Raw genomic sequence first — 10,303 nt, 5'->3', positions numbered from 1 at the left:
GGAGAGAAGAGCCTGGTGGGAGACCACAGAGCAACTGTTACATAAATATGGCCCTCAAAGGACAAGTCACCAGGAAAAAGACTTTTTTGTGGATTTTTTTTTTCTTTACAAAAGCAGGGAACCCAACAAAAAAGGCATAAACCAGCAGAAAAGGTGTCTAACTTGCCTCTTAATACTTTTAATTTAGAAAGCAGGGATGTGCATATATATGTTAGCAGAAAATTCTAACTTTTTTCCTTTTTTTTTGGCCTTTAGTGGTTTTAGTCTTTGATCCTCCTTCAGAGGTGGAGTAATACAACAAAGTCATGAAATGACAGGCATTCAGATGGGGAGAGACGGCTTCACTTTGTAGGCCACATTTTTTTCATTAACTTTATTAACTTTTTGTTAACTTGGAATACTTTGAATTGCTGAAGATATTATGTTATGGTATATATGCAAATAGTTGACCTTGAAAGGCTGGAAAAACAAGAAAACTGTGGTGCTACATGGTTCTTTTGAAGGTTGTTGTACATAGATTATTCATTCAGGCAGCAAATGTCCCTACAGGAAGTTTATAATTCTGTTAGCAAACTGGATACAACATGAATCTAATTTCCTGGTTTACTCTAAAAGTTAAAGTTTTCTGAACTTGCCCTGATATTTGCTTCTTTCTGTTATGAAAGAAACCAAATCAAGCATCAGCAAAAATAAGAGTTGGACCTAAGGGGTCATTTTAAGAATTATTAGTCCTACATTATAATTAAATGTGTTATGAATACATAAAATTTAATGAAGTCATAAAGCTGTGATAGACTGAGAGATCTAGTCTGACACTTTTTTCAAAATGTCGTAACTTTGTGGGATTAAGATCTGACGAGATAAGCATGTGTACAGAATGTGAATGGAGATGGTTTCTATGTCTGCTGCTAAGAGACCTCTGCAGAGCAGTGAGGAATCTACCAAATTCAGTCTGCATCACCCTCCTTCCGCTTGTCTTCATGCTTCACCGATGCAACTGTTTTACCCACACAAACTAAATTTGATCTGTGAATTTCCTGATTTCTCATTGAGTCATCTCCTGCAGCTGCTCAGCTTTCAGCTCTTCACACATCTACTCTCCTCTGCAACTTCTGCTTTAGCTAAGTGTTGATTATGACAGTGTAACCACTAACTCCACAAAGCCAAACATTAAACTCTGACATGATTTTTTAGGACATTACTGTATATTTACATGTTCTAGATATTAATGCAAACATATTAGATCAGTACCTGTTTTTTATTTGTCATTCATCCCAGAATATCTTTGAACAACACAACTGACTACTTTGCTTTAACGGTAGCAAAACTTAGATAGATGAGCTATTAATAACAGTCCCTAGTTAGTGAGAAAAACCCACTCCTTTATTTTAGGAGCAGAACATTCAGGAATGTCACTATAATGATAGGAAACTTATATAATTCAATTCCTTCCTTCCTTGCTTCCTTCCTTCCTTCCTTCCTTCCTTCCTTCCTTCCTTCCTTCCTTCCTTCCTTCAATCCATTGATTTCAATGTGTCTTCTTTTCCTTTGAGCAAACTAACGAAAGTATGACCTCTCTCCAATTTCTCTTCCTTTTACAACACAAACAGTGTTTGATTTTAAAAAACAACGCTGAGTTTAGAAAATGAAGTCCAGCAGATGTATTATGCCAAACCCACAACATCATCATCAGTAGCAGCTGATGCCAGTTTCTCAGCACTCTGAGAAACTGAAGGCCTTTTGTTAAGAGAAACTTCCTGTTTCTCCACCCTGACAGGGCTGCCTTTAGAGTTATAATCCTTATAAGAAACATGCAAAAGCTTGCTCTCTACCCTACATCATTTAATTTTATATTAAACATAATCTTTCACTACAAACTTTGAAATAATTCAATATTAAGCTTTATACTAAAAGATGAGATTCACATAAAGAATGATAGGATGGTGAGAAAAGGCTGGTTTAACGGCTTCCTGTTTTTAACTGAAGGTGTGAAATGGCTGCACACTATTCATCTTGTTTGCCACTGCAACCTAGAAATGTTGTACAAAACAGCCAAAAACATATCTCAGACTGGAAATAATCTACTTCAGAAAAAAAAGCCTCAAAATTAGCTAAAAAAAAGCAACCAATTTGCCAGTGAACAGAACTGAAAAAGACTCCTACATCGCTGTCGAAACACCTTCAGGAAAGAAAAAGTCGGGTTGCTGACCAAGTTAAGCCTGATTTAAAGACACCATGACTCAGAGGTCTGAGAATTTACAGAGTTCCTGAAAATCCCCTTTCCATTTGAAAAGGCTGTTTTTTGCGTTCTTCTAAAATTCTTAGTTGACATTCCAGCATCAGATTTCTCATTTAAACTTATTTTAGATGCATTTTACTGAAGTTTAAAACTTTCATGATCCTGGCACTTATGACTGGCTAAATTAATAATACCATTCACCTGTCCAACTCTTCCAGGTTTTTAATCACTGCTTATTTAATCCACCTGCTCCTGCCTTATTTAAGGTGCTTGCATCCAGTTATCAGAGCCAGATTATCGCCGTTCTCTCGTGCCAGTGGTGAGAGTGTTTTTAGCGTTTTTAGTGTTTAAGTGTTTCTGATTTCCTGATCCTGACCTGTTCTGCCTCTCAACCACTGAGCCTGTCTGTTTTTGTCTGAACAGTTTGCCTTAACTGTCTTTGGACTCCTGTACCACTAAGCCTGCCTGTTCTGATTTGTTTGCCTGACCTGGCTTCAGACTCCTGCTTGTTCTCCAGGGCCGCAGCTTCAGGGACACCCTGGGCGGTGTCCACCGCATCTTGTTGGCAGCCTACTGGCTGGATCCTACGTCTTTCTCAGGACACGGGCTGAGCTGTTAATCCAGTGACTCTTGCGTTTGTATCACCCTGTTAGATTTACGTTGTCACTAACCTGTAACCTTCTACAGAGTTTCCTGTTATAGACGCCCTAGTTGCTGGCACTCCAATCATCGATTGTTTTAATAATCGCTTTTGTGAATTATCCCACTGTCTCTCTTACCTTGAATTCTGGTTCCTCTCTTTTGAATCATGACAAATACATTTATTTTGGTGAGTTTTGGTGTGGCCAGGGGCTGATTTTTACTTTATTGGATTGGTGGTGGAGCCTTTTGTTTGAGTTTTCTGTCCCCGTTTTTTGACTGTATTCTGTGGCAATGGATTTTTGTTAAAAATGTATGGATTTAACCTTCAAACCTGTTTTTCATCCTCAATCATATCAAATTCAACAATAACCTGCCATGTAAATCTGTACATTCCATAATTTTACCACTTCTGGACACACATCAAGCTAAAACTAAGAGAGTGAGTCGCATTTATTCATATTTGCCATCATACCATTTAAACACATTTCCTATATCTTGCTGAACATTGAATTCAAGGACTTTTCAGGATCAGTTTTCTCAAATTCAAGACCCACAAGCTAAATCATTTACCTACTTCTATAAATGGATACATAATTTCCAAACTACTTTAATGCGAAGCACATTTAATAGAAACTGGCATAAAAATTGTTTGATCAGATTCAATAACGAAGGTGTATTGACTATATGCAGAGGTGTCAAAAGTATTAATGTTTATTACTCAAGTAGAAGAAGAAATCCCTTTCATAGAAGGTAAGAGTATCAACTTAAGCTTTTTACTCAAGTAAAAGTGTAAAAGTAATAGTTTTAAAACTACTTAAAGAGTAAAAGTAATGCAGAAGAAATTGTTAAGGACAAATACTTAACTGTACTATCCTATAAAAGGAAGAGTTTTCTACAATTCTGGATGATAACTTCTTATACTTAACTTTTTTACGTTTTATAAACTGGAACAGTGTCAAATTTAACTTTGCAGCATATTAAAAACAATTTATTTTTGCTATGTGGTGAAGAACAAGTGCAGCACCACAAAAAAATAGTTTGGATAAAACAAATTATTTTGATGTTTTCTTATTATTTTTAAATACAAACAAGCCATAACGAAAACGAGCTTAAAATCAAAGTCTATTTGTAAAATATAAGGAAATGAATGTAGACGAGAACGAGGTTGATTCCAGGCGGTCAGCTGTTAACAAGATACGGTGGGTGCCGCCTATAGAGTGCCAGACGCTCTAGTCCCAGAGGATGGAGAACAATCAGGAGACCAGATCCGAAGGAAGGCAGGATAATCCAGAGGGCAAAGCCAAAGCTGGCGTCGAGGACATGTTCAGGGATCAGAAACAAGAGATCAGAAGTCTGAAAAGGTTCCAGAGGGAAATCCAGGTTAGTGACAGGAAGCAGCTCCAAGTTAATTAAACAGACAAAATCCAGCAAGAGTCCAAAAAAAGGTCAGGATCAGATTATCAGAAACACTAAGGTAACACTGGCACACTCTGGCTGCTGGCTCGAGAATAATCTACCGCTGATGACTGGTTAGATCTGGTTAAATAGAGGCAGGAGCAGGTGGAGCAGATGAATGGAAATGAGAAAACGGGTGGAGCTAAGCAGGTGAATGTAATGAGTAATCCAGTCATTATTAATTTGTATTTTGTTACTTGACACCTCTGACTATATAACCTACCTTCAGATCAGCAATTAATGGACATGCATAGTGATGGCCAGAAGACTCTTTGTTGAAAAAAATATAAAAGCCTTATATAAGCTTCAAATGCTCACGGGGGCCACAAAGTACTGCATAAAAATCTGCCAAGTATATAGCTACATCTTAATTTTATGAAATAATGGACTTTCATAGAATGATATCCTAAAATGCTTTAGTACACCTTTAAACACCTTAATCTGAACAAATTGCTCCGGAACAGGAGAAAACTTCCTCTTCTAGCTCCAGTTCATAGATAAATTCTCTACTTAAAAAAGACCACATTTATTTCTAGTGGGACAAAGTTAGATTTAGATTTGTAAATTAAGCTTTAATTGCCACATCTCTCCATTTCCACAAAAGCCTCAAGCATGTGCTTGAATTATATGACACAGAAGTCCCCAACACAATCTGGTCATCACGATAAATGTCCATACTACATATAACAAGGATGTAATCTACATTTCTATTCATTATGATTTTAGGTAAAATAATGTACATTCACAATGATATGTTAATTTCTCAATTCTTTACCAATTCATGAATTGCTCATTTGGTTAATGGATCAGGATTTAAGTAATTTCAACACCATGCAATTTCTATTGTAGGACACAGTCAATAATACCTGTCTTAAATGTAGGCATAGGATAGAAACTATCAGTAATAGTAGGTAAACATCTATTAATACCACTTTTCTAAGTCACACAGTGACCCTAGAAGCAAGCACCACACATTGAGAATTTATTCATCATTTTAGAAAGTCATATGTAAATGTTACGTTGTAAAATTCAGACCCACTTTCAATTTCAAAACCGTATTTTTGTGATGAACTCATGTAGCATGGTTTTTTCAATGCAGCTTTGCCCCTGCTCTGGAATTTGATTGATATGCAAAGCTCAGCACCAAACGACTTTCATGCCAAGTTTCATTTTATGTCTGTTTTTTACTTTCCAGGGCCTTAAATTTATTTCAAATTCACAAAGTTTCAAGGCTTCCAAGGACCAGTGGGAATCCTGTATAAAAAAGAGTCTGTTTTCTGTCTGGACTGCACTTAATTTATGTTCTAAATTAAAAATCAAATAACCAGGATTTCCTGGCAGCCTACACAAAGCTTTAAGGAGTAAATAGCCAATGTAAAGTTTTTATGTTTTGGGGAATTTAGAGAATAAAAATTTGGTTCCTTCTGTATTTCATTTTCTTACTTCAATTAAAGTACCATTAAAGTTTGGGAGAACAAAATGAATATATTCAAATAAAGAAACAAGGAATAAGCTGCGATGTAAAAACGGCAGCTAATTTCATTCATGTGCTAACTGGAGTGGGCCCTGATTCCTCTTAGAATAGTTTTTGTGTTTGAATATGTTTCTCCTGTCTGCCTCCTGGTCAGATTAGGCTAAAACCTCATTTGCTGGATGAATATTGTGTCTCTGTGAAATCAGGCTAACCTCATGTTCAAGACTAACAAACAAACAAACAATGTCTGCAGAACCAAGTCAGCACCATCTATATAAAAATCATGTCCTGGAGAAAGAACTAATTATCTGTATGAATTAATCTGTTTTATATGTTTTCTTTAGTGAATATATTACCTTATTTTAAATTTTTTAATGAACAGTAACATAGTCCATCCATGCACTGATTTTAAAAATACTCAGGGAGAACCACATTTACATTGTGCAAAGTCCGAAACATGTGGTTGTGATAAAAAAAATAATAATTTAGAATCCAGTTCAGCAGTGGAGGAAAAACCACATGTATCGATGTTTCCAGCTCGAGGAAACCAGGGTTTTATATGTTAAAAGCAGATATTTTCAGTATGACATAACAATTTAAAGATTCAACCACAGAACAAAAACAAATGGATGACAGGAGATATAGGGTCACCTTCAAGTTCAAGTTCAAACTAGAAAAGTAGTGAGTTTCTGAATTATTTCAGCAGAAGCTCAGTTGTTCTTTGCATTTTTCCGGCTCCACACTGGGTCTCGTGGAGGAATATAGTCCTTATGAAGCTGCTTTGGAGCTGCCAGCTGCTCAACACGAACACTTGCTGAAGCCTTTCTTGCTGCTGGTGACCTGATTGAAATGAAAAGTGAGGAAAAACAGAGAAAAGGTTTGTATTTAATAAAAAAGCTAACTCTGCTGAGGAGTTATAAAACATGAAACTAAATTCATGACAAATCTGAAATAATGTCTGTTAAAGATGGTCAATAGTGAAGAGTTTGTATTTCATTTTTTATAAAATGCAATTCAAGAAGTAACAGGCTGATTATTGTGGTAGGAGGTGTTCTTACGGTCCAGATTGTGTCCTCAAGGTGTCCCAGCTGGTAGCAGATGTTGCTCTGTTTCAGTTTAGGTAGCGACAGCTGGGCGACTCTCTGAGATATCTGAGCTGCTCTGGAAGCAAAGGAGACAACAGAAGCTGCGCTCTGTGGAAAAAGATGGAAGTGCCTCATTCAAACAGTAAGAGATTAGTTTAAATTGCTTTTCCCTTTAGTTTCCATCCATCCATCCATCCATCCATTGAAAGTATTTAAGCAACAAAAACATGATAAAGCAGTTTTGTTTTTTAATGGAATGTAAAGTTTCTCTACAGGAACAACCAGGTAAAGCGGAAGTAACTTACCTCCCTATTGCTGCTGTAGTCTTTATGTGTCTGTTTGGGTTGTGAGAGCTGCAGCAATCGAGCAGTGATGACAACATTTCTCATTCTGGGATCAACGTGCCAAATAGGACAGTTATTTTCACACTGAGGTGTGTGCAGAGGCCTGAGGGACAAGCAGGAACACGTTCAATATCTTGCCTGGAAATAAACCTGTATATATATATACCGTCCTTGTAGCTTTATTTGTTTCATAATCTTCACTCTAACAAAGTATAAAAATGTCAAAGTGAACTGAAATGAAAGGTCATGACTATAACTTTTTAATCAAAATTCATTTTTCATAAATAATAAATATTCAGAAAGTCCAGAATGGTGCAGATTAGTATTAGTTGTACTATATAAAGATACTGTATTTAATTAAGGCTAACCTTTAAATGACCTGCTAATCTGGAGTCTCTGAAGCTCACTGTTAAGAACCCTGCAGCATCTTGGGGTCAACAAGTCTCAAGAGCAATCATTAGACATTTATTACATGCTGACTGTTTGGGATAAATGCCAGTAAAATGTATCACTATACCTACAATAAAAAATTTAGGCATGCAGTTTAATCTTTATTTTGATAAAACGAGATTAAAAGTAAGCACTTAGCTAACAAACATTTAAGGTGGATCTTGCTGAAAACAAGGTTTGAAGACATCGAAGAAACATGTCACTTTAAAGCATGGTGGAGAATGAATGATGCTTTGGGGCTGTTTCTAATAATCAATGCTTAGGAAAGCTTTTTAAAGTGGTATCTCTTATAAATGCCAATCTAAATCTGAGCCAGGGGATTGAAACTGGGTCATTATTGGGTCTTTCAGTAGGATACTTACCCAAACATCAAATTAATCCAGAAATTATTCATCAGACATGAAGTCAAGTCTATGGACACCATAGTCCCGGATGTAAATCCTATAGAAATCATTGAGGGTCCCAAGTAAATATGAAGGCTTCACGAACTAATATCAGTGGAACATATTTCAGAAATATGTGGCCCCTTCACACTCACCTACAGTTCCAGTGAGGTTTCTCTGTGCATTTTATATCTAGTATAATTACTTCTGTTTAAACTTTTGATGCATTCTTTTCCCAGGCATAGTTCCCTATAAGTATATATAATAATATATCTGTGTTCTCTTCAATGTACTCTCTCTACATCATTTATCTCTCTATTAGAGTTTACCACATTTTTAAAAAGAGTAAATTTTAATTACAGAATTTTAAATATGAACACAGTCTCTACAACTCCTCCAACCTCAATATCAGACGTTTTCGGCTCCAGAGTTCATAATTTATAAAAAGACTTCCGCGGTTGTTCCATGAACATCCCAGGGGTCCTGAACTGTGGACAATAAGCTCCATTGTCCCAAACTTGCAGTCCGACACTGAAAAAAACAGATGTCCAAACATTGGTGTTGGAATTTGGAGCCTTTTCTTGATGTTTTTATGTTTAAACAATATGATATGCGGCATTAGACTGTGATTGGTTCGGATCTTGGCCGACTAAGGAGAAAGACACATGAGATCTCGTGGTAATATGGAGTAAAGATAAAATAATATCTTGCATAGCTCATCAGCATAAGTGAACCAGAGATATACAGCACACAGACACCTCAAATTTGACCTTTCACCTAAAATAGAGCACTTTTTAGGCATGTACCTTCAAACTCCATGTATTATTAAAAACTCTTCTAATTGTAGATGAGGAGCATAAGACCATATCAGTCTCTTAGTTAAAGGTTTTCACCTATCAAGGCATATTCCTTCACTAGACGTGGATATAGTTTAGTATATTCTGCTGTAAAATTAGTCCTATATTTTCGTTTTTTACTCGAGGATTCAACCTCTGCCGTTTCCCAGGATGCACAGCTTTGAGTGGTAACTAGGTAACTGCCAGAGAGTAACCCAGAGAAACTGATCCAATCAGCTCTCTGAGAACCAGCTGCCTGCAATGCTGGGTGAGCAGAGCATCGCTTTGGACAGATATGCTGCACAGGTTTGACCAGCAACCTCCTCCCCGTACCCCGGGCTCTCTTGTTGTTTGCACAATCGAAGTAGTTCTTATCTGCACATGATGTATGAATTATTGCCTGCCCGCTCTCAGTCGCATTAAAAAACACCACCTCTCATAGTGTAAAATCTGGGAGAATTTATTCGACTCGCGGGCATCCGTGAACAACTATCTATATCAGGGAGATTCCCGGAACTTCCGGGAGACTTGGGATGTCTGCCATTCACACACACTCACACCTACGGAGAATTTAGAGAAGCCAATTAATCTAACAGTCATGTTTTTGGACTGTGGGAGGAAGCCGGAGTACCCAGAGAGAAGCCAGGCATGCTCAGGGAGAACATGGAAACTCCCTGCATGGGTTCAAGGCATATTTCTGTACATAATAAAGCTTGTTGCTGTTCTTTACAGATCATTGTTATGTTCAACCTTGAATGTGAACCTGTCTTCTAATTCAGAGAGTTTTACAGCATGGGTGGAAAGTAAAACATTTTTGGTAAGAGTCTAAAGAAAATATCTTTGACATTATGGATTTCTCTTGCTGTTGGCTGTTTTACTAAAACTCCACCTCTGATTGGTTGATCAGGCCCTCTGGATGGCTGCTGTTCTACTAACAGCTGATGTTATACTCAAAAGGAATGATTAGCCTTTGAGACTTTGCTGCCAACAGTGTTTTGTTTGCTCTGCTATATTTGACTGTTACTGATTTTTTTGTTGTTGTTTTTTGGTATTTTTAATCTATGCTCGCTATGTAGGCTCCATCTGCTTAAACCAATTACTGGATCCTTTTACTCTAATATTATCTTGTTTGTTGTTAGGATCCAACTAGGGGAACCTTGTTTTAAAACATATTTACTTGAAAACAGTATTATATATATATACATATACATATATACATTTATATATATATATATATATATATATATATATATATATATATATAATATATATATATACTGTATATACATTTAACATTTTGATATAATTACTGCTATAAGTGGATTACTCTGTCAGGTAAAGGAACGATTAAGTCTCTACGATTACTAAATTATATTTCAATAATCGATTAATCGA

General features: G+C 36.5%; 1 protein-coding gene across 3 annotated transcripts in view; it reads right to left on the bottom strand.

Moving 5' to 3' along the window:
- Positions 1-6,218: 6,218 nt before the first annotated feature.
- Positions 6,219-10,303, bottom strand: part of thegl (theg spermatid protein-like) — an 11,333-nt gene continuing 7,248 nt past the window's right edge. For all 3 annotated transcript variants that reach the window (XM_015368998.1, XM_015369135.1, XM_015369064.1), the window contains 3 exons: positions 7,201-7,342; positions 6,869-7,003; positions 6,219-6,650 (listed from right to left, as the gene is read on the bottom strand). In XM_015368998.1, coding sequence (XP_015224484.1) covers positions 6,609-6,650; positions 6,869-7,003; positions 7,201-7,342 — 319 coding nt within the window. In that variant the 3' untranslated portion in view covers positions 6,219-6,608. The remainder of the gene's footprint in view (positions 6,651-6,868; positions 7,004-7,200; positions 7,343-10,303) is intronic.

Source organism: Cyprinodon variegatus, unplaced genomic scaffold (genome assembly GCF_000732505.1).
Source record: "Cyprinodon variegatus isolate N-32 unplaced genomic scaffold, C_variegatus-1.0 Scaffold2, whole genome shotgun sequence".
NCBI lineage: Eukaryota > Metazoa > Chordata > Actinopteri > Cyprinodontiformes > Cyprinodontidae > Cyprinodon > Cyprinodon variegatus.
This window is presented reverse-complemented; position numbering and strand designations above follow the sequence as displayed.